Raw genomic sequence first — 24,716 nt, forward strand, 5'->3', positions numbered from 1 at the left:
AGTCCCAGTACAGCAAAGGCCTCAAGCTAATTTAAGACGACCAGTAGATTGACAGCTGTATGGTTTCAACTTTGGGCATAAAACACTTGAGACAGCGTCAAACATGTAAGTAAAGTAACATTAACCAAAACCCTGACAGTGAAGCAGAAGAGGAGGTGAAGGAACAGGAGGAAGAACGAAAGGCTGATGGGCTCCCAAAGCTGAAGGCCAAACCTTTGGTGCACAGCGACTGGAATTTCATTTTAATACGACTCTGTTCTTTAAAAGAAAAATTGGTTTAGCCACATCTGAAAATTGCATTTGTTGGATATAGATGCACTGGAAAGCACACTTTATTTACATTTACTCTTCAGAATTGGTTCACAGATGCCTCTCTGTTAGCTCGCTTTTGCATTTAGCACATATGGTGTCTCTGCTACTTTGCAAAAGCTTCAGTGCTGCTTCTGGTCAAGTTTCACCATTGTGCTCATGTGTACTATTTATTTGCTCTCCCCTGAGGCAGCAGACACAGATTAGTGCATTACAGTCTCAATGGGGTTCACTGCCAAGGTAAACAGCGTGTCCTTCCTTTGACAGACTTAAGTTAGAGATGTGCACAGATGTTGGAGTCAGGACACACAGAATCTAAGAATGCCTGAAGCATTCAAATTAATGTTTAACTTTCATGAATATTCTTTGCTATTCTCAAGATTAATGTTTGTAAAAGCTTCAGAAAAGCTGTTCAGTGTGACTCCCTTTGGCTAAACTACTGTCTTGGGGATTGTCTGCATAATCACTTTTATGCTATAATTACTATAAGTACTGTGCTTTAGTGTAGTATATACAGTAAGTATAAAGCCTGTTTGGTGAGGCTCATTACATTCTAAAGACTTTTTAAAGGCTTCTGACAATTTATTAGATTAAAGAAGTTTGTCTCTGGAAAGGGAATGAGAATTTCCAACACCCCTTTGGGCAGGCTAGTTTATCTGCAGGCAGGGAATTGGGTCTTTTGTTCCCCTTTTTAACTGTGCTCCGTGGACATAAGTAGTTGTAGAATTGGCTGCTGAGTGTCGGCGTTATGTGAAGCACGCTGGCAGCTGAAAGCGTTCTGTTGGAGCGGTGCTGGAGGCAGTGGTACAATGTCAACACCCACAAAGTCTGTCTACTCAAGGCTCTCGCCTCGGTGCCCACTGAAATTCCTCCTTCTTCACCCCGGCTCACTGCGCTGAGAATAGGAGGAAGGAAAGAGAAGGAAAATGATCGCATCATCATGGCTTATGGCACCAGACCAGGATTATAAACCTATAGGCAAAGAGGGGAAACCTTAAGTGTGTCATCTTCTTCTTTTATTTGCTTATGTGTGAGTGGCAGTGTCTCAGACTGCTTGGCCCTGATTTTGGACTCTGTTTTTCCAGTCCTGCCCTTCCTTATGTATGGAGCTGTCAGGGAATTCCTGGAATGTCTGGCCTTTTCCCTTTTTAAAATGTTTTTATTCCCACAAACTAAAGAGAGACTATTAATAGCTTATATCATTTTTACAGATAGATTCATAACAGAAATCACGCTTTAAGCGATGCAGTCCTCTGACGGATCAGAGTTACAGTGTGATTTCAGACATTTGCTTTTCCATATCATGTTTAAACACTTCATTCATCAGAAAATAAACTGGCCCGCGATGCTCTTGCAAAAGAGATTCTAAATCTCCAGAGTTATAAATAAAGATTTAAAAATGTTTGTTCAGGTTTGCCTTTCAGCTATTCACATTTCAGAATTACACTTTCACAAATCTAAAGAGAGAATATAAATTAGCGTTTTCTTGCGATACAAAAAGCTCTTGAGGGCCCCGGAACACCGAGCCCTTGGTTAGGAATTATCTACATGAAATGTCTTTAATAAGATATTAGGATAAAATGTCTTGATTTCATCCCGACTCTGTTTCTTAAAACACAGAGTTTCCTGAGCCCCCTCCCCCCTACGTTCGGGCTCATGGCTTGTGCCAAACATACTGAAACTGTTAAGCGCACTGGCTCTTAAAGCAACCACAGGGGTGAAGTATGATGGGTTTCAAAGTGTAGCATGGCTCTTTGAAGTGCTGCTGCCAGGATCTGCCAGGTATGCTGCATCAGCACTCTTAGAGCTCCTGCCTAAATTCAGTGTGCTGACAGTCAGGGGGCTTTGAACCCATACGGCCCATCTTCATATACTTATGGGGTAAGTTGGTGATCTCTTCCGGTGTTGGACCTCCTGGTACATTTATGATCATTTCCATTCAGTGTACCTATAAATTGAGGTATTGGATTACTTTGAAATACTTGACACCTTTTACTTTGTTTAAAAGTGTTTTCTGTTACTTAAGTTTGCTAATACCGCTTGTGGTCTGAGTTTGCACTGGACCTCCATGTGGTCATGTATTATTATTAAGTCAGCAGCTGGTCACGGTTGGTTCTCACCATTTGTGTTTGTTATGTGAATAGTTATTGCTGTCTTATTACCAGAGCCGCAAACGTTCCTCTCTGTTTTCTTCCCCTCTACGTTCATACCAGCTTTGTGTTTTGAGAAATGCCACAACCCTGCTTACACAAGGTATTTTTAGTCCTGTTCAATACTTTGTTAGATTGGTGTTTTACTTGGTTGAATTTTCTCGAGGCGAATGATTCCAAAGGGTTTTAAGGCGGTCCATTTTCTAAACCAACAGCTCGAGTAATCAGAAAAACGCTGGTGAAAATGTAAAAATTCTTTGATGGGGGACAGATTCCCACAAAATTGGTCTGATGTCTCTCTTCCTTTGAATTTAAAAGGAGAGATGTTTTTATTCACGTTGATTGAAACCAGATGTGGCAATGGGAAGGCAAACCCTTAAGGTAAGAACAAGTGAAATTCCAGGGAACAGATTTAGTCATTCAGCAGAAACATACACCTTTAAAGCAGTTTTCATTCCCACAGTGTGCAATATGGTTATATGTACTGTATATAATCTGCTTTATGGAACTGACAAATGTGTGACCGTGAATTAGGGTTGGGTTGCACCAGCTATTTTTAAATCCATTGCAGGTTTGTGTGTAAAGCCCTCACTATTCATCTTAGGATCACTAGCAAGTATGAAGTTACTGCTCAAAATTTAACCTTTAAAGCTGGTAAATACTTCATATTCTTAGAACTACTGTCAACAATGTAAACAGGACATGCAATACAGAGCACTGAGTTTTAATATAATTTCTAAATAACATATATGTGTTTGAGTGTATGTGTGTGTCCGTCCCTTGTCACAAGGACTTGCTGTAGCAGGTGGTTCCACATGTTTGATTTGGCCCTTCCTGACATAACTCCCGAGGGGATTTGTGTCTCAGGCTGGAATTCAACCAGTGACATTTTGCTTGCCAAGGGAATCTGTAAACTACGCTACCGAGTCACTAAAAACAAATAAACTAGTAGTAATTTCTAGATGTACGTGTTAGTTTGTTTTACATTAGACGTGCAGGGAAAAATCTTTGTTGCGTGTGCAGGAAATGTTAATATCCATCGATGCATTGTAAAAAGCATGTAATTTTATTATTGATTACAGCAGAAATTCCTTTGTCGTTAGAAAACAACTCTCTGAACTCGACTTTACAAAGAGAATCAATTGGCTGCTTCTCTTTGTTATCAATCATAGTAATCTGAAGGTCTTAAGTTTTTGGATTACTGTTAAGACAAAATCATATGTTTTTTTTATTTATAAAATAAAAATAATAAATGTATTCATTACAAAATATGCAGGGAAATTCATCATGATAGTATTTTTGGTTATTATGAAACAGGAGCATACTATTTCCATCAGGTAATATGTTGTGGTATCTTGGCCATCATATGTATGCTGCCATCAACCACTTTAGTTACAGTTTTCCTTTTGTCTTCAGATTTCTTCATGGCACAGATTTTACAAGCTGCTGGAAACATTCCTCAGAGATTTGGGTGTATGATAGCAGTTGGCTGCACATCCATGATGTGAATCTTCCATTTCACCATATCCCAAAGATGCTCCATTGGACTGAGATCTGGTGACTGTGGAGCACTTTTAAGACCAGTGAACACTGTCATGTTCAGGAACTCATTTTGAGATTATTTAAGTTTTGTGACATGCCGTGTTATCCTGGTGGGAAGGACCATTAGAAGATGGGTCCAACGTGGACATAAAGGGATGGAAACGGTCAGCAACAACACCCAGGTGGGCTGTGGAGTTTTAGAAAATGCTCAATTGCTCCAAAGGGGTTCAGAACCTATCCTCCACCGTATTGCACCATCACCACCAGCAGCTTAAACCACTGATACAAGACGAGATGGATTTCATATTTTTTTTACATCAATTTCTGTTATATTGTTTTCAGTAATTCAGGTGACCCTTAACCTCCCTTATTTACACTACAATAAGCATAAGCTGCTGGGGGCTTCACATGATGCGTGTAAATGGTTATAATCCCTGTTTTGTTTTGTTTTTTCATTTGTTTGTTTTTTAATCCATTGATTTTACTTATCCAGAACTGTTTCATAGCTTTCCTTTTTTTGATTTTCAAGTGAAGTTGTGTGAGTTTAAAACAGAAGTGTTTAAAAAGTAACTTATCATCCTACTTGGAAGAAAGCACTTGTAGTTTTCAGTACCCCACATTGCTCACCACTGCCCTAACGTAAGCCTCATCATCCCCGGCACTGCTGAACTCAACAAATTGTATTTTAAGAACAGACCTACTTGGTGTCATGTTTTTGCAATAAAACACGATAAACAAACACTGATTAATGGTTGGAAATACCCCTACACTCTTGAGGCTGCTAATGTTTACACTGACCAGGCAGGGCTTTGAGATAATCTGGCATGATGTCATCTCAGACGGTACATTTTCCCACATTCACACCGAGTTAGATTGATGCCGCACATGTGCTCAACTCGCACGGCTGTGTTGTTCTACAGTAAGTTATATCAGCATATTAAAGGATGGCGAGCACAGCGGGGAGTAAGCTGACACCCACGAGCGGAGGTCCGACAGTGAGGGAAGTCCCAGATAGCTGAAGCTCCACACATGTGCTGTGATGAGAAACTCAGATGTAAAACTATTCCGCTCACTCATTTAAGAAAAAATAAAAATCAGATTTTATTGGTTGCTGTTTTGGACAAAAGTGCTTCCTCCTGTTTTTAAAATTCATGGTCATCTGTAGTAGTTTTTTTGCGTGGTGTTGTGTTGACAAGTTTCCCCCCGTCACCCCCCTCCCTTGTGAGGTTTTATAGCGACATTGTACTGAAGGAAAGCCTGTGCTTTTGACCTGAGACAGTCCATTTTAGACCATATGGTAATAAAATGGTAGCACTGAAGGTCCCCGCGGTCCAGTCTGCAAACTGCAGCCAAGTCAAAGGAAATCGCTGCTGTAAACAAAGAACAAGTTCTTGTTTTGTCTCCTGGTGATGTAGAATCTCTGGCCTTGCAAAGTTCACAGACGAGCCTTTGTTTCCAGGAGCAAAAAAAAAAAATGTATTGGCCTTTGGTCACAGCAGTTGTTTTTGCAATATATGTGCTATTATGTGAACTGAGAAATGCATGGGCGGATAACATGTTCACATGAGTTTAAGATCCCTTGTGTCTTGGCCACACAGGGAAGGATTTTTTTTTTTTTTTTTTTACATTTTAGCAACACAAGATTATTATCCCACACTGTGCATTGTTGTTCAAGATTAATTGAATTCTAATTTTAGCACTTATCATAGTTTGGTCCTAAAAATATTGTAGCTATTGTGAATCTAAGTGTGCAGTGTTTTCTTTAACTGTAGACCAATAGACAAATGTTATTGCATGTGGGAGGAATTTCCAAGAGCTTTTTTGTCATTAAGACCTCCAGGGATCCCATTTCTTTAGCTGTACGCGTATCTCTTTCTCTTTTTTCCCCTTTTATATTTTTCCTCGCAGCTCCCAATAGTGCTCTTTTATGGCATTATTTTTGGCTGAGGTGGTGTATATATACAACAGCACACCAGACTCCACATAGACTCGATTTAAGCATGTCTGAAGGCTGAGGCTGGTCACTTCATTGCTTTAACAGTGGTCAAAAATGGTTGAAGAAAAAAACTGAAACAGGCTTAGGCCTAATGACAGATAATCCAGTTACAAACTTGTGGAGCTCGTCAAAAGGTTTGCTTTCCAGGTTGTGGTTTTGTGATGTGGATGGAACGTGAAGCGAGGAGGAAAAGTTTTTAGTTCAGCCCGTGTTTGCCACAGGCTTGCCCTCTGCTTTCACTCTGATTTGCACACTTTGATTTGAGGCTCTGTGGGCACAGCGGCCACTGGTTAGGATGTTGTGAGATGTCTTGTTGTTTCACTTTTTACTGGTGGTCTTGCATCTCAACATGGAGTTTATAGCTATTGTCACATCTGCCTGGAATGCATGGTAAAATAACTGACGAGGTAGCAGTGAGTAAATATATTAAGCTATTTGTGGACTCATCCTTTGTTGTTGTGTAACAAAGCATGAGTTATAGTAGAGTAGTAACATCTGTGTTTCAAGCAAGCATTTCCTTATTTTCTGTCATATATATTAAACAACAGTGGATGGCTTGAATCACACCAAGGCTTGAATGTGTGTTCTTCAAATGGCATGCAATTGCTAGGGTGAAATTGGTTGCAAAGTTATATACGGTGCTGCACTAATAAAATACCTTGTAATTGGTTTGGTTGCTAGCTGGTAGCCATGGTGGCCCCTCAAACTGCTTGCCAAGCAGCTGTAAAAATGTAAACATTGTGACATAAAACAGAAACACCGATCGACTGCCTTCAAATGAATAATTGGTTGGGAAGGCATTACTTTTATTTTGAAGGTGAGTGTTCTCTGTTTGTTGTTTGCATTGCACCTTTTCACATTTCAGCGCAGTTTTGACGGTTAATGGTTAGTAAAGAGAGTAAATGGTGAGTGTTTGCAGACAAGTTGTCATCTTCCTTGCAAAGTACAGGCAACCTTAGAAACCTTCTAGATCTTCTAGACCGCATCTGATCTCACCTGGTGACCAGTTAGGGAATAATATTTTACTCTAGCAATCAGCGGTTACTAGGGGGTCACCAACAGGTCTCTAGGCCTGTGAAACTGAGGCCTGGACATGGTCAAAGTTTCAAATAATGATGTCAGTGTATGCATAGGTAACCCCTGTGAGTCAAAATGTCAGGAGTCAGGCTACTCTAAATCCTTGGTATCAAGGAGTGTTTCCTGTCTTGGATCTGCACGCTGTCAAAGAGACTGGATGTCATAGACAGAAAGCTCTAGCCGTGAGCACGACAGCCCCACCCATCTGCTGTTTACAAGGGGTAGCCAACCAGTCGAAAGTTGATTTAAAGAGAGCGGAGCTAAAACTGTTTGTTTGTATTCTTGCCAGAAAATGTCTTTAAAGAACCCTTTTTGGGGTGCAAATGTCACTGATATGCAATTCAGAAGAAAGAGTGAAATTGTTTTTTTGTTGGTTTGAAGTATCTTACTTTTTCACCCTGTGTATCTGTGTCACTTCTCTCTAAGCCACAGGCCGCTAAAGGAAGAGGACTGGCAGATGCACAATGACTACAGCCTGGTGAGAGGGGTGACACCCAAGCAGCACTACCAGCCCACCCAAGGGAGCTACCAGCTTCAGTTTGCTATTCAGCAGTTGCAGCAACAGAGACTTAAGGCTCATCATCAATTTCTGGACCAGACCCGCTGCGGACATCAGGTAAGATGTATCATTTTCTTAGTAAAGAATGTTTGTTTTCATTTAGCATCTTGGATGCTAAACAAGTGCACTGCTCATTTTTCCATTGGTAGTATGTTAGCCTCTAGAGAGCTATTTAGAGGTTCGCCTTCCAAACTGTCTAATAAAACAGTGTTTGGTGGAGACAGTAGCTTAATTCTAAAGACCAAAATGGAACAACTCTCTCCAATATCACATCATTTGAGTGAATGACTCTACTAGGCATATGGGAAGGTGAGTAGACAAGAAATTCTACTCTTGAGGGTACTAGCAAACCTTGACTTTTCAAATAGGTCCATTAGTTTTCCTATTTTAAGACAAATAAATTCGGAATATGATTTTCTTAGCAGTAGAAATGTAGCGGCAAAAAACCTTTTAGTTATGGCTAACAAGCCGTGACAGATGTGATTTGGCTGTTTTTACAGGGAGATTAGAAAGTTAGAAAGGCCTTAGCGTAGGAGTTTTTTGTTTTTCTTTGTTTTGTTTTTTTAAATGTTTAGACTAAAAAAGAGTGGCTCTCGCTTTTAGCGCAGTGACTTTGAAAGGAGATCTCACCAAGAAGGAGGATGTATGTTTCCATTTTCCAGAGGATTTGGTGGACTGAATCTATGGATTGAGAGAAATGGAGACAGGACAGTGCCATGGGACAGCTTAAAGGCTGGAATGACTGGATGCGCCCAATTTTTTCCGAGTACTGGAGTTGGCCTCACGTCATTGTTTCTCATCTTGGTTGGAACTTAATTAATGCAATTGAGGTGATATTTCTTTTGGCTTGGTCGGCAGCCTTACGTAAGGCACTTTATGATTCCTTCTCTGTTCCGTTCATCTCTTCTCGTACTTTAAACACATTTAACCACGTTTGTCTTATCTGTGACATGCTCCACCATAATTCAGCCATATAGCGGCATGAATACGTCTTACGATTTCAAAGCCCTTGTGCCATTAAGGACTTTATGTGTACAGAGCAGTACAAAGAGTCAGAAGACAGAGCTTTTTTGTTGTTCACCCTCATAAACTGAGGTAATAGGAAGGCTGACTCTAGATATGGTTGTCTCACCATCAAGTCAGGCAACCCTCCCTAAAATCTTGGCTATCCCACCCCATTCATTCCCTTCTCCCCAGCTGTCATGGCAATGTGTGCCACTGCTTAGCTCTTAGGCAAAATCTTTTTGCATGGTATAGACCTTAATCTGCCAAGGAATTTGTCAGTGACTTGATTTCATTCTTTAGTGCCATTAGATAGGGGTTTTGATCTTTTTGATACAAATGTATTTTATCTCAAATTCTTGGATTTCCTGGCCTTGAGAGAAAGTTACCAATACTTTTTGATAATATAAATACACAAAAGGATGTTCTTAGTCGAATGTGGGTGCTCGTGTGCATACACGTTCTTCAGTGTGAGAGAAAGAGACAGGGGTCTGTTCCGGCACTCCAGTCCACGTTCCAGTTACTGGGTGCAGACTGCACGGCTCCTCCACAGGATTGGCCCGGGGCCACCTGGCAGCCAAAGAAAGGTGCCCTTCCTGGCCCCGCTCAAGCTGAATTGTGGCCATAGGCCTTGCAACCAGGAAACTTAGCTTCTCATTTATCAACACAGAAATTACATCAGATATTCCCCGTCACCCTGCCGGCCCTTTGAACGGCCACACTGTGAAACTGGAAAACCATTAGCTCGTTAGATAGCCGTATAAAGCTGCAGAGAAAATAGCGTGGACGTGAGATGTGGAAGGAATGTATGCGAGCATTCCCCGGCATTGCAAGGACAGAATGAAATGTGGCTCTAAAATATTATGTCAGAAAGACAACAGTATTTTCCCTCTTCACAAGCCTTTGAAGAGATCTTGTATAAACAAATAAATAATGTGAAGAATTTGCTTTTCACTGGAGCCAGCTGCGAAAAAATGTGGAGCTTGTTTTGATACCGGATGGCATTTCATTAATATCTGCACTAATTTATGTCAGGCACTTTGATATTTCACCTTAATGACCAAAGGCCACATTTTTTTCCATGACTCACCCATTCCAAATTTGCTCCAACTTCCTTAGGCCTTTTTTGGGAGGGAGTTTGATTTTTATTTTGTCCTAAACAGTTCACTACACACATGTGAGGAACAATCCGCATGTCAGTGTGTGGCACATTTAACCAACCGAGGGAGAGTTGTTTTTCTTTTACTTGGCCTTTTGAATTTTGTGATGAAGCAAATGGCCCAACAGTGATCTACCGCTACATGCCAAACAATTAAAATGAAACGTTTATTAAGGTTAAAATAAACAGGGAGCGGCAACACGTCTGATGAATGATGGAATGAGGATTTGAGGTCAGGAGAGATGTACTACAGTGATTGTCTATAGCCGCCTGTAAAACACAGCGGAGGCTCTGTCTTGGTTTTGTGGCTCCATTACGCCCATTGGTGTTGGAGATTTTGTCAAAACTGACTACAAGGACTACATTTAAACATGTTAAAGAATGAAGGCCGTCTTACCAAATATTGATGTTCAAGCTTGTTAGAATTGAACCAAGTCTGTTTTTACATTATACATTATATTATATATGTGTATAACATGTAAGTTTACACATGTTTCGATAAATCACTGCACCCATTTCTCAGTTTCAAATGAGAGGTGGCTCAGTACATGAGGGAACATACTGTATATGTTTTGTTTCTTTTGCAGCTTTGTATACAGCCTGCGGTTGTACACAGTTAATGTCTTGACCAAGTATGTTTCAAATTACACATCAAATTTGAAACTTTGAAACTGGATTTATATTTCAGTTAAGATCTTTGTAACATGTTTATGTTCTCTCAAAAGCTGAGTTTTACAAAAGCTTGCTCGTTCATACAGGCTTGTATTTTAGGGTTAGTAATCACTCCACAGCCACCATCACTGGTCCAGTATCATTTTAAACCATTGAAGCCACAACTGTATGCTCCATGTTAACCTCTTTCAGCTAGTTATTGAAAATCCTTTGAATTCCTTAAAGAAAACTATAATATCACTAGATTTACCAGTGAGTAGTCATCCTTTGTAGTTGCTCTTATTGTACTGTACTCTGCCCAAAGTTTAAATTAAAGGTCTCAAACCTCTTTGCTTTGTTGGTTAAGTTTCAAAGTAGCTTGATTATTGTAGTAGTTTGATATTGCCCATAAGTAACCGACTTTTGTTTTCTTTTTGGTTTCACAGGCTCAATTTCCAGACCAGACACCACATAGCCAGGCTCTCACAAAATCATCCAGCTGCCCTCCTTCCAGCTTTCACACTCTGCCCAATCAAAGCCATGGCCTAAGCCATGTCCAGACCTGTGTTAGCCCAGCTCTTGCTCCAAAGCCACCCAGCGGTGCCCGAGAGGGACAAGTCAGGAAAACGACTGCAAAGCGTCTCGTCAAGTAAGACAAATGTTGGCTCTGGATCACTCTATTTATTAACAATGCTCTATAACTGTCATATGGTTAAGTTAAATGAAGCCAAGGTCATCTGAACCTTTACTGACATCACCCGACAGAGGTAAATGTCTGAATGTGAAGGTACGTCACAGCTGGACTGGTCATTAAATGATCGAGCGAGTGGGTGTCAGTGGTCCTGCCTACTGTCCGCTCTGCTCAGAAAGCTTCTTCACATAAACTAAGTGCAGTATTTAACAGCAATGAAGAAGAGTGAAGCGGACTATCTCCATTTTTTTTGCTACACGTGAGAAAGGGCAAGATCGGACAACGTCCCAGCCTCCTTCGCCCTGTTACACTTCCCATAGTTCATATGTGAAAACTGCTCATTTAATTTATCGCAGACAAAGTGCAGTGTGGTGGCAGGCCCTCCACCACCCCCCCGCTTGTGGAATGAGACAGAGTTCATGGGATTGGTGAGCTCAACAGGACATGGCTAATGCTAATGAGAGTTCGAATATGCGTGTAGTGGAGTGCTCCCAGTCTTTTGGCCGCAGGGTGTATCTACCCGTTCAGTAAACAACCTCATCACAGGCCTGATTTCTGCCTGAACCGTAAACAAAGCGTGGTTCAGTGAAAGGGCCTGGACTCGGAGCGCCGTTTAAATCCTGTTTGGTTTGGAGATAAGCTGAAGACTGCATAAGGAAAAATAAAAGGAAAGCAGTGAAGTCGGGCTGAACTGCCAGCTATTTTCCTCACTTATTTTATGACTTTATTACTGCAACATCTGGCAAAATTACCCAACAACAGCAAACCTTTGTGATCGGCGCTGACTGTTTGTTTAAAGTAGGTTGTTGCAGCGGTGAACTGCTCTTCACACTTATTTAATGTTTAAGAGGAAAGGATACCGCTGGACTGGAACACGGGCTGTTTTTGTAGTATTCCGGGTAAGCCCTTACAGTGTGTGAATTACCCCAGAGTCCCAACAGTGCATTTCTCTGTTTGACTTAATTCATTCATTGCAAGTTTGCAGGCCTGCTGATGCCGCAACCGAGCAGAGCCCTGGCTCTGCTGACGTGTTACATCCAGTCATCTGACTGGACCGGACAAACTGTACCTGGCAAGAAAATAGTTAAGAGGGCAGTGCCGTGGTGTAGGGGTTGTATAGAATAGGTTAGCGAGGCCATGTAGGTGCCGTGTTTGCTCGTGTGTGTGCATGTGTGTCTTCCTGGCAGTGGTTGTGTTTACCCTCTGCATGTGGAATTCCTGAGCCCCCTCACACTCTTCTCTGTCCTGCATTTTTGCGGTCGACTAGTGTGACAGTGGAGAGTGTGGGAAAAACGGAAGCTTCAGGACCAAAAATGCGCTGATGGAAACAATGAAGAGAAAGAATAAAGAGAGGAGAAAAGAAAGAATGACAGAAGAGAAAAAAAAAGGTTAACTCTGTCCAGGAGAACGGAGATGATTGTTTGCAGAAAACGGTGGGATAATAAGTTGCTTCCCTTTATTTCCAGCCCACATTTTAGGGGCAACTTAATACCCCTGTTATTGAGGCACATCTGAAACACATCCCAGTATAGGCTTAAGCCCCTCCAGCTTATAATAGTATCACTGTGCTGGGTGTGTTCAAGCAGTTCAAGGTTATCCACCTTGAACACCTTCCTCCAGCCAACTGTAAAACTGTTGTTCGATATAAATACACCAGCACTGGCTTTGGCTGGTTTCCCCACCGCTGATGATCATCGACAGCTTTTAGTTAAATCTATTCATCAGAATGAGATTTGCATTTTTGAACATTTGTGATCCAATTTGATCCAACCAAATAGTTTCCTTCAAGTAAAAGTTTATTGGGGTTGTTTTTTTGGTCCCAAAGTTGGAAATGTTATCCACCGAGCGGGCAAGGTGACTGTGTAAAGTCACTTTTAAGTAAAGCTGAACGGAGACTGGTGCACTCTCATGAATGACAGTGCCTTTGATTTTAAGCTCAGCTAACACACTTGAAGCAAATGTGCAGCTTGTTGGTATCACACTCAACAGGGCAGGGCTCTGTCTGCTCTATCAACATACCACAGCTGCCAACTCGAGGGGCTGCAAGAGCTCAAAGTGGTATGACTTCAGTGAAGGCTTTGAAAGGAGCAATTTGTAACACAAATAAATGAGCCTGTTTGGTATTTTGTTTGCAAGGTTTGGTTAGTCGCAGCTGTAACTACGGAAACCCAGGCTGTCGTGTGGCATTACTAATAGGGTGACAATTACAGCAGCACCATTAATGTCAGCCTAGCTGCTGCTTTCACTCCCTATTAATCAGCCACAACAGTAGTTATTTTCACGGGATACTGTATACACACAGAAGCTGCCAAACGTGTGTTTATGGTTAAACTTTATCCCCTTTGGTCAGTTTGAGTAACATTAAGTCACGCTAACTACCTGAGCGCACCGAAAAGTAAAGCCGCACATCTGCTGTGTTTACATAAGAACTTCAGCTCTGTGAGAATAGCGCGAAATTTTCGGCACTGGGTCATGTGTCATGTGCGCGCACTGCAAGTTCAGAGTCGGTTCTCACCAGCAGTGTTTCTGGCTGCTGTCTGACTCTTGAAGTGACAGAGTGAGACTGTTGACAAAGAAAGTGATGTGAAGAACCCAGAGGTCAAGTTTTTTTTTTTCTTCGCCCCCCTGAATATGAAAGGGGTTTCTTCCTGTCGAGTTATGCCTCGCTTAAAGTGGGCCAGTTCTATTTGTGGTTGTGTAATGGTATGAAAGAACAACTGTGCAGCCCCTTACAAGGAGGCAGTGTGTACCCTCATTACCTTATTAATGCTCTTTTGGCAAGCTGCTGTCCTGGGGCGAGAGGTTAATGCCAGCTAAGCTTTATTTATTGTTCCCTCTAAAAAATGCTTAGCAGATTTAATGTATAAGGTTGCAGACACGTCTGCTCCTGCTTTATGCTTCAGTAGCTCTTATAATGATTTTCTGTTTGAAAATGTTATGTTTGCAGCCGGATTATGTGAAAAGGGCAGTGCAATTCCTTGTTTACGGTCGTCAGACTGTATGTGTGACGCATTGTAAGAATTCTGGGCTCTGCCTCCGTGTTCCTTTTCTCTCTGTAATCTTTGCTCATAGTCGACATAGTCCCTAATCACTACAGTGTTCTTGCCAGTGTGACAATCACATCACCAAGGACAAGGAGAAGGAATTTCTCCCCTTCGTGTCACAATAGCTCCTGTGAGGCACTCAGTAAACACTTAGCCTCACCAACCTCCGGCGACTGCACACAAAGAGCAACTGTTAGATGCTGACTTCACTTTTCTTATGACAGAAGGTGGCTTGTCAGGCATTTTATACACAAATGAGTCTTAAAAAGCAGAAAAGTGTCTTGGTTAGGATGACATGAGCTGCGAGGATCAGAACATGTAGCCTCTCTGACCAATAGATACTAATTACCCAAGTGATACTGTAGTTATTATGACATTTTATTTCATATATAGTATAGTATCAAGCGATATTAACGATTTGCAATCTATTGGTATCTGCTTTTCTAATAACCAATAAATGATGGTTAAAAAATTAAAGAGGAGACAGGAGAAACACCCTTCAACTATATTATAAATGTTGGCATTGCATAGCTTGCAATCTGCAGCTTCCCTGTTGGAAACGCACTGCTTGGAATGCCACAACACAACCAGCTGATCTGAGCAGAGCCTGGCAGATCATAAATGAGTACACAAATAATTACTCTTAAAACATTTAAGGGCATCTGTTTTTTGTTTCATGTGTTTAAAAGAAAGAAAAATATCAGCTCATATATTGGTATCAGTTATTAAACTACTATAGAAAAATACCACACTCCACCAGGTTCTGCTCCGAAATATTTGAGTGTTGGCATTTATCTTCTTGGCACAATTTGAATTACCACAAAGGCTGTTTGGAGTACTTTGGCATGCGTGTACATGTATATGCGCGTCTCTTTAAGAGGACAGATTTTGTCCCTGTGGATAGCACTGCAGTCCACATTATACCTGGATTTGTGGTGGCAAACATACAGCCCGTGGGCTATAACCGGCCCATTAAAGGGTCCCATTCGCCCCACTGGAAGGCTTTAATATCAATGAAATCCACGGTTTACTACACAGCAGTGAAAATCTATGCAACATTAAGGGCATTTCTAGATCTTTAAAAATTGTTTAAATAATAAATAACGCTGCTATGTTAATGAGATTGGGCTGTGCGTGATCCATGAAGTAGATTGATTTGGATGAACTCTAGATGAACTACGATGGGAAAAGGTCTTTTAGCTTTAGGGAAGGAATTGTCAGCGATCCTTTGGTACTCCTGCTTCCAGCACTCTTTCATTCAGTACTCACAGCTTTTGCAGCACACATTTTTGAGCTCTGGCTTAACACACCTTTATAGCTTTGTGACTCTGTCTTGAACAGTTGCAAAATGATAATATTTTGAATAAAATTTGGGGGGGAAAAAAGAAAACTCTTTTGCAATGGCAAAATGTATAAAAAACCTTTCTCTGTAATAGTCGTAGATACAGAGGGCGTCTCCAGGACACACACAGGGTGAAAACCAAACATGCTACAGTATTGCAGCTGGAAACAATCACACACGCTGAAAACCAGTTTTCTTTATATATTTAGTTTGATATTTTGCTAAAAGCAGAACATTGGCATGGGACATGTGATGTGTACCACAGCTTGGATGAGCGCTGCGGAGACGAATTTGGCCTTTGCAGTGCAGTTCATCTTTGCATAACTCCTCTGGGAATGATAATTTTTGGTCTTCACGGATTTTTGTCCTGTGTCTGATTAACAGGCAGATGTCCTCAGAGAGTTCAGCCAGTGGAACCGTTGCCAGCAGCAAGCAGGTGGTCTACGAGGCCATCTGCGGTAAAACAGGTGGGTTTAATGTTGCAGTTCCACATATTATGCTTAGTGCTCTGCTGTAGTCCTCAGGCAGGAGTGAAGTTATGCCCACTCTATGCCAGTGTTAGTGATTACAGCTAGGCATAGTGGACATTCCCCATGGAGGTCTGACTAACACCACATGATATTTTTACCCACCTCCTGCTCGTTCAGTCGTGTGCAGGATCCGTAAATGTTTTCGACACACTGTAAGAAAGTAAATAAATAGATACATACACACATAAAGGTATTGTTAAGTGATTAATTAATTACAACCCTGTTAGAGGAGTGAGGCTCTATTAATTAGGTCTTACAGTGATTTGTGCCCCATTAAAGGTTTGTGCCAAAAAGAGTTAAAGCAGCCAGAGCTGGAAGAGCAAAAGCAAAATTTCCATTGCAGTCATTTTCTGTTTGAAGAAGACCTAGCATGCCGTTTGCCAGCTCCATGTTTTTTGCTTCTTGTGCTTTACTAGAGAAGTTTTGCACCAGTAACTGTTCAAAAGAGTTCTTATTTATCTTATACTGGGTCTTGGTGCAGGCCCTGAGTTCATGCTGATTTAGCTCCTCCGCCTTAAAGGTCGCTGTCCCTTTAAATTGAATCAAAATCAAATCAAATTTATTCACAGGACAAGTCAAGACATAAAACATAACCAGAATACTTTTCTCTTACGTGTTTAGCAAATACTATAATGACATTATTTTAAACTTTTTCTGTGTGACAGTGTATAACAGAAGATGAGGTAAAGCACAAAAGGTCCTCTGTAGTTGTACAGTCCTGTGCAAAAGTCTTGCATCACCCTTCATTTCTTTCTATTTCGCCAGGAAAATGCCGTTTTTTGAAACCTGTGCAAACATACATGCTCTATTTGTATGTTGGCTGGTTCTGTTCTCTGTTAAGATGACCCCACAGTGTTTATAATGTCGAGGTCCAGGCTTTGGGGAGGTCAATCCATGATAGTGTTTCATTATGTGTTTTTCTATCCAGGTATGCTTTTACTGCTTTGGCAGTGTGTTTAGGATCATTGCCATGCTGAAAAATGAAGCTGTTGCCAAACAGATATTTTCCCTGTGGTATTTCTAGTGAATCAAAATCTCATGGTACTTTCATGTGTTTGCATTTTTGTATTAGTGCTGACACCATGACCATGACAGAGCCTCCGCCATGTTTTACAGATGGCTGTGAATACTCCCTGTTGTACCTCTGTCCTTTGTACAAAAGAAATTGAAATTTGGATTCGTCACGTCATCCGATTTGTTGCCAGATGCAGCTCTCAGGTCTTGTGTCAGGTCTTTGCTCTGACTTTTTTCTTATTTCTTAAGGACTTGACTTTCACAAACTGTTCATCTACTGTGGATAGTTTTTTTAAGCCTGCCGCTTCTTCTTTTGGCCTCCTCTTGTTCAGTCTCCTCAACTTTTTTAAAGATGCTGTACATGCAGCGCTCACATATGCCACGTTTTGGTTAATAGCAAAAAAAAAATACTATTTTATGTCTGAAAATGAGGGGTGGCTCAAAGCTTTTACACAGTACTGTGTGTTCTGCATGTGTTCAGATCCAGAGGAACGACACCACTCTGGGATTAAAAGGCACAGCAGTGAAGACATCTTTTTTTGAGATCAACGGATGGGAACATTTGGGGCATTTCCATCTGTTGGCCATTGCCATGCAGTTGTAATTACTGTCCATTTGCCAAATGCTGTACCGAATAAATAACACCTCTCAAGAGAATGACAAATGCAACTCAGACTTTGTGGGTTTGTGCACTCACGTGTGTGCTTCTGTCATCTTGCCTTATTTCCACAGCTCTTTCCATCCTGAGAGAAGTGTTGAGCTTATTGCAGTGATATTAAGCAGTTTGCGCTTATGCACACATCTGTTTGCCTGATCACGGGCTTTTTCCACAGCACTACTATACATTAGCATTAGAAAATCACACCATTCTTCACATCATGTCAGTGTCGCAGTCAAGCGAGATCGGCTTGTTGGAAAAACGCAGTAGCTGTGCATCGACCTGTCATCCCTACAACTCCTATCCACACTAAAACACACACACACAAAATATTTTTTTAGTTCTCCATTTTCCTCCTCTTCCCAAACTATGAAACCTGGCTAAGGTTAACAAACATCTTACAAACTCATCAATTACTGTAACTGGATCCTTTGGGAGCAACTTCTGCATTTAATGAATGCATTTTTTCCCACTGTTCAGGGTGCACAGGGTGCTTCACTCATGAATTAAAACATATCACTAATATATATATATGCATGCATACATACATATGTGTGTGTGTGTGTGTGTGTGTGGAGAGTTAAACCACTTAGTGGCGCAGGTTTAACCATGCGTTTTTAAATGAGGCTGAGGGTAAAACGGAGACTCTGTGTGGTGTTTTGGCAGAGGGAGGGGTTATTGAAAGGGACACAGCCTTTGTGGAGCTTCAGAGTGCATCAGGTCTTTCTGCCTGCCCGGTGTACCTCTGTTATGAGATGACTGAGCTCCCCTGATCGACTCTGACAGGCAGTTAGAGCGAGTCCAAATGGAGAGCATTCTCTCTGATCAGCTGTCAGCCGTCATTAATCACACTCTCCCTTTATCTCTCTCTTGTGCTCTCTCATAATATCTTCCTCTCTTTGCTCCCGAAACCCTCCCTTTATCCTCTGCAAACCTTTTCTGCTCACTAACCCCCGCCTCGCCCTTTTCCCCGCTTCTTCTGTGTTGATTTTTGACATGACACGAGGGCGGGATTTTGATGAAGACCAACCGGAGCTAACAAGACGAGATCGCATCGGCCACATGTGTTTCAGAGTGCTTCCCTTGAAGTTTCCTTGAAGCTCTCAGTGCTCCACAGTCGGTGACTGTGAGGAGATTTATTGCTTGAGTTTGAGAAGGAAATGAATGCTGAACTTGGGTCAATTTAATGGAAGTCTGATCATGTCAGGACAGATGGCTTAGGCCTCTCTCTATCAAAATAAGACTGTGTGGTGTATTGTTAGGATAGGAAGGTAGTTTTTGGCTGCCATCCCTGTTTTCAGATATATTATGTAAGTTACTGGATTTAATTTACCAGATGGATTTGTAATTGACTCACTCTACTGAACTATGTATGTGAGTAGGCATTTTATTGGTAGATTAAGATTTAGTGTAGGGTATGTAATACAGTGGTGTGAAAAAAATGTTTGCCCCCGTCCTGATTTCCTATTTTTTGTATGTTTGTCACACTTAAATGGTTCAGATTGTCAAATAAATTTAAATATTAGACAAAGATAACACAAATAAACACAAATAAACACAAAATCCAGTTTTTTGATGAAGGTGTTTATTATTAAGTGGGGGAAAAATCCAAACCTGCATGGGCCTGCGTGAAAAAGTGATTGCCCCCTAAACCCAATAAGTGGTTGGGCCACCCTTAGTATCAACAACTGCACTCAAGCATTTGGGATAAGTGGCATTGAGTCTTTTACATCGCTGTGGAGGAATTTGGCCCACTCACCGTTGCAGAATTGTTGTAATTCAGCCACACTGGAGGGTTTTCAAGCATGAACCACCTTTTTAAGGTCATGCCACAGCATCTCAATCAGATTCAGGTCAGGATTTTGACTAGACAACTCGAAAAGTCTTTTTTTGTGTTTTTCTTAAGGCATTCAGAAGTGGACTTGCTGGTGTGTTTTGGGTCTTTGTCCTGCTGCAAAACTCAAGTGCACTTCAGCTTGAGGTCATGAACAGATGGCCGGATATTCTCCTTCAGGATGTTTTTGTAGATTGCAGAATTCACAGTTCCATGTAGCAGAGTAAGTCTTCCAGGTCCCGAGGCAGCAAAAAAGCCCCAGGATATTACACTACCACTGCCATAGTTTACCGTTGGTATGATGTTCCTTTTCTGAAATGCTCCGTTAGTTTTGTTCCAGATGTAACTTGACTGAAACCTTCAAAAAAGTTCACCTTTTGTCTCATCAGTCCGCAGAATATTTTTCCCCAAATCTTGGGGATCATCAGGATGTTTTTGGCAAATGTGAGACAAGCTTTTGTGTTGTCAATCTTTCTTACTGTTGAATCATGAACTCTGACCTTAACTGAGAGATGTGAAGCCTGTGGTTCTTTAATGTTGTTTTGGGTTCTTCCGTAACCTCCTGGATGAGTCGTTGAAATGCTCCTGGAGTAATTTTGGCTTCACCATTGTTCCAAGTTTTCTCCTACTTCTATAACGGCTCTCACAGTGGTTCACTTGAGTCTCAAACAGAGCTGGGCAGTAATGCGTTACTGTAATCCGATTACTTTTTTCAAGTAACAAGTAAAGTAAGGGATTAATATTGCAAAAATGTAATTAGATTACTGTTACTTTCCCGTAAGCACGCTGCTGTACTGCGTTACTAAACTGTGATTTAGTTTGTGAGAGTGTCTCATGACAATGACGTACAAGTGTGTGACGTCCATGGCAGCAACAGATGTGTGTAGATCAACAGTGGATAATATGGAGTCCGGGAGAGAGCACGACCGTGCAGTGTTTAAAGCTTGGAAGTACTGACATTACTTTAAGTTTGATTGCGTGAAAAGTGATAAAAACATTAGCGTCCACAGTACAATCTACATGGGAAGAAAACTTCTTTCTACAGCGAAAAATTAAACTTCAAATCTGAGCAAGTACCTAGCACGCTGCCACGAGAGTGTGAAATTCACAGGGAAAGGGGTTAGGGGTTGCAATGTGCATAAAGTTAACAGATTAAAACTACTAAAAAAAATTTAAAGGAGACTTTTTCATTTGATTCAATTTTATATCATGAAATATGCAGAAAAATAGAATTGGGCTTTAAGGTCTATTGCTTTTGAATTACTTTTGAAAATAAGTAATCAGTAACTTTAATGTAAAGTAACTGGATTCTTTGAGACCCTTTCCAGACTGACTTTGTTTCTCAGGTCTTTCTTCAGATTGTGACATGATGTACTGCCAGGTTCACTTTGTCAGACAGCTTCTATTTGAGTGATTTCTTGGTTCATCAGGTCTTCCAGTAATTGTTTTTGTTTTTAGTGAAACTGAGCACGGCTTTCCAAAAAATGTGATTAATCACAGGTAATTCATGATTTAACAAGAGGGGCAATTACCTGGTCCTGTGTGAGAAAGTAGGCTTGTATAACCTTTCTCCTTTAATCAATGATCATAATCAATCATCATTTAAAAACTGCATTTCCTATTTACTCAGGTTATCTTTGTCTAATATTAAAATTAGTTTGATGATTTGAAACATGCAAGTGTGACAAATATGCAAAACACTAGAAAATCAGGAAGGGGGAAAACACTTTTTCACACCACTGTTGTTGTTAGTTACCGTTTCAACCTTTTAAGTTTAGCTTGCTTGACGAGATCCCTTGATTTCTCCTTCTCGTTTCAGTTTCATTCAGAGTGGGCTATAAAGCAGAGAATATTGTCCCTTTATCTTTCTTTTGCTGAGCTAGAGGAAGCCACTTCCAGCAGCCCTGTCATCGGGTTGGAAGCGAGGGAGATGTTTTTCGTTTTCCAGCTCAGTCAGTCAGTCCTCGCAGTGTAAAAAAGCACCAAAACAAACAGTGTGCAGAGAGGGAATGAAAGGGAATACTGTTTGGGAGCACAAACACAGCAGCTCCAACTGTACTTGGAATGTCTTTTTCTACCGGATACCTGGCTGCACGCCAGCCGATAGGATCAGGGGGTGAAGGGGTTGAACACGAACAACTGAGCTGACTGATGAGATCAGCTGGTATCCACCTTGACCATGAATAATTGAAGAGGTGGACTCCACAACGGTTTAGCAAACTCCTCTGAAGAAAAACTCTTTTGGGCTTCTGTTTCTGTACACATGAGGGGTAGACCTTTGACTGCCTTTCTCACTCTCGTTATTTCTTCTTCTTTTTTTGTTCTTTTAAAAAAAAATAAAGGTCTTTCTGCATACCGCAAGCTGTTCCAGGATCAGGAGCCCACTCACAGATGACACGAAGGCGACCAGAGGCACGTCCTGCCACTCTGCAGGCCTGACAGGTGTCTCTGCATGTAACTGCATCTCACAGAGGTTTATTCTGGGACGGGACAACAGATAAAAGTATGCCACACATCGAACAGGGTCCTATTAATTTCTCACTGATACAGCCACAGACATTCAAGAGGATAGTGTGCCAGGCCAAAAATGCCCGGCTTTGACGCAGGTCGGGATTTTGTTGCGCAGCTCCACCCCCTCCCCTCATCGCCCTTGGCTACAATCAGTCCATATCCCACAGTGCCCGCCCTCATTCTCTCCATGCTGTTGATGCCACAGGAAGATTTCACTGACAGATAGCCTTCAGCAGATGGTTCTTCAAGCCCTGTTGGTATTTTAACTACAGGATTCGTTGTTTTATTCTGTGCTCAGGCAGCGTGTCCACCACAACCATGCGTGCACATTTTTCTTCTTTTCTCTTTTTCTTTTCTTTTTTTAAACACAGGTGATATGCGGGTTTTGGTAATGAGAGACCTCTGTTAAGTTTTTGACAAGCATTGTTCAGCCCGCGTGAGCAACTTCTCATTTTACAGTCGTGAATGATAAGTGTGCAGAGAAGTTCTTTTCATGTGTGGCTTTCCAGCGTTAGACACTCCTGACTCCCACTCCTCGCTGGAAGCCACACAGTTGCCAAATCTGACTCCTCTGCCTTTTCGCCCTGAGGACATGTTAAGCATAGCACCCTTTTTCTTGTGGGCCTGATAATAAAATGTGATTGTATTAATGCTGTTCCCTTGTTTGTATCTACAAAGATGACCCAACAGGGATGTTCAGGTTTCATGTAAAGAATGCAGTCGGCTTGTGATTATTCCTGTAAACTGTTGAGATGCTGATATTGTTTTTCTGGATGGACCAAATTCATTATTTTTGATTAAAAAATAAATAAATTATTGTCATTACATCAGTATTTATTTACTGTACATTGTCCAGCGTAACCTTTTTGGCCCATTTCTGTAGCTCAAAGCCTAAAATAAAAAGGAAAAGATCTATAATGAAGGTCGATGCTGCACCAGGAGACCAGTATCCTCACAGATATTCTGTGGCTTGGGACCATATAGTGAGTTCACTCAGGGGTGTGTTTATTTAAAAAGAGAAGATGTGAGGTAGTGGTCAGCAGTTTTACCGTGTGTTTATAATGACTTTGTCTGAAATACTTGAATTTTGTGCATGATTTTCTCACATCAGCTGATGACGATCACCTGGGTGAGTGTGCACAGATTGTAGTTTTCAATGCAGTACAACAGGTCAACTGTTTTAATATGTAACTTGACGGTGAATGTTTTTGTAACATGTGCTCTTTGACGTCATGTTGTGAAGTCCTACCTATTAAAGCCAGAACTCCCAAAAGCAAGATCCAAATCAGTGTGTGTGATGTAATGTGGTGACAGCGTTGTTTACAATGTAAAGAAAACTGAGACGAAAAACAACTCCTTTCCTCTGATAGTAAATATTTATGTTTTATTAATACATTTAACAGTAATTTGCTCATACAGGTGTCCCCTCTTGGATTTTCCCTTTATAGCTAATGTCTCTCCTATTCAATTCCCATATTAAGAAAAATACAAAGAGGCCACTAGGATGAGTAAATCACTGTATGGGATGTGAGTTTTTGAGACATGCTTAGAAAACATAAACATTTACTACAGGTGTTTTTTCTTTGTTTATTTTCCATATGGGCTGTACCATGTTATAATCTCTTTTGACTGTTTACAATATGCATGGAAATGTAGTATTTTTGGGACCAGTGAGGCTGTTTGTAGCAAACAAAATTGAAATGAATACTTGGAAAGCATTAAAAAACACGATGACTGTGACTCTAACCGCATTTGTTCATTTTGTTCGAACACTTGAAATTCAGCCCACTTGCCTTTTGAAATAAAAACACCCTAAAACATGTGTAAACTAAAACATAAATACCACAACAGTAAAGGAGAAAAAAACGAACTGTCCAACATTTTTAATTAAAAAAAAAAAAAAGTGTTTCCAAGAGTAATAAGAAAAACATTTACAGTTTGTGATCTATTAAAGTTCACTTAGTGACATTACATCATCTCATACAACAGAAAAGGCTTCATTTAAAAACAAAACAATCCCTGGAATCACCAGTCCTGTTGCATTATAGAGGTAAACATAACCATGGAAATACTACTTTGAAATAACGATCGGTTTCCAGCATGTTGTCTTTTCATTTAGATCATTTTTAATCGACAGCATTTAATCCTAAACAAACAGTGTAGGGAGCCGCGGCGCGCACAGCGTCAGTTTCCAGCTCGGACTTTTTGAATGTGTCCCGTGTGATGCGTTTGCTCTCTTTTGGCGTATGCTGAGTTTAGTCTGCATTCTGAGTCCTTCTCTGTCTCTCCCTCTCTCTCTTTATAATGCATCCTTGAGAATGGATCGGTCATTTATTGTTCTGTTCCTCTTTCACTGAAAATGGCCTTTGAATACCAATAGTCGTGGACATGAGGTACAAAATGCTGGAAAAACAAAAAAATATGAGAAACACTGATGTCAGAAAGTAATTAACTACCAAGAGGTCTGATGGGTTTGAGAGCGCTGTTGGTGAAGTGGTGTATGACAGGTCTTCTAAGTATAGCTGTAGTGGACTCCATCTCTTTTTTCGTTTGTTTTTTAAGAGCTTGGGCAAAGCTAAAGCATGGGAAAGAGGTACTCATGGAGGCCAAACTGTACATTGCCTGCTTTAATTCCTCATACCCGCTT

At 41.0% G+C, this 24,716-nt stretch overlaps 1 protein-coding gene across 8 annotated transcripts in view; it reads left to right on the forward strand.

Moving 5' to 3' along the window:
• ttll5 (tubulin tyrosine ligase-like family, member 5) overlaps nucleotides 1-24,001 on the forward strand; it is a 57,371-nt gene extending 33,370 nt beyond the window's left edge. For 6 of the 8 annotated variants that reach the window (XM_040042665.1, XM_040042662.1, XM_040042671.1 and 3 more), the window contains 4 exons: nucleotides 7,501-7,690; nucleotides 10,892-11,094; nucleotides 15,907-15,989; nucleotides 17,548-20,719. In XM_040042665.1, the coding sequence (XP_039898599.1) occupies nucleotides 7,501-7,690; nucleotides 10,892-11,094; nucleotides 15,907-15,989; nucleotides 17,548-17,609 (538 nt within the window). In that variant the 3' untranslated portion in view covers nucleotides 17,610-20,719. Of the gene's footprint in view, nucleotides 1-7,500; nucleotides 7,691-10,891; nucleotides 11,095-15,906; nucleotides 15,990-17,547; nucleotides 20,720-21,900 lie in introns of those variants that run through there. The other 2 variants (XM_040042668.1, XM_040042667.1) reach the window with 2 other exon arrangements.
• The last annotated feature ends 715 nt before the right edge of the window (nucleotides 24,002-24,716 follow it).

Source organism: Simochromis diagramma, unplaced genomic scaffold, assembly GCF_900408965.1.
Source record: "Simochromis diagramma unplaced genomic scaffold, fSimDia1.1 OVJJ01000304.1, whole genome shotgun sequence".
NCBI lineage: Eukaryota > Metazoa > Chordata > Actinopteri > Cichliformes > Cichlidae > Simochromis > Simochromis diagramma.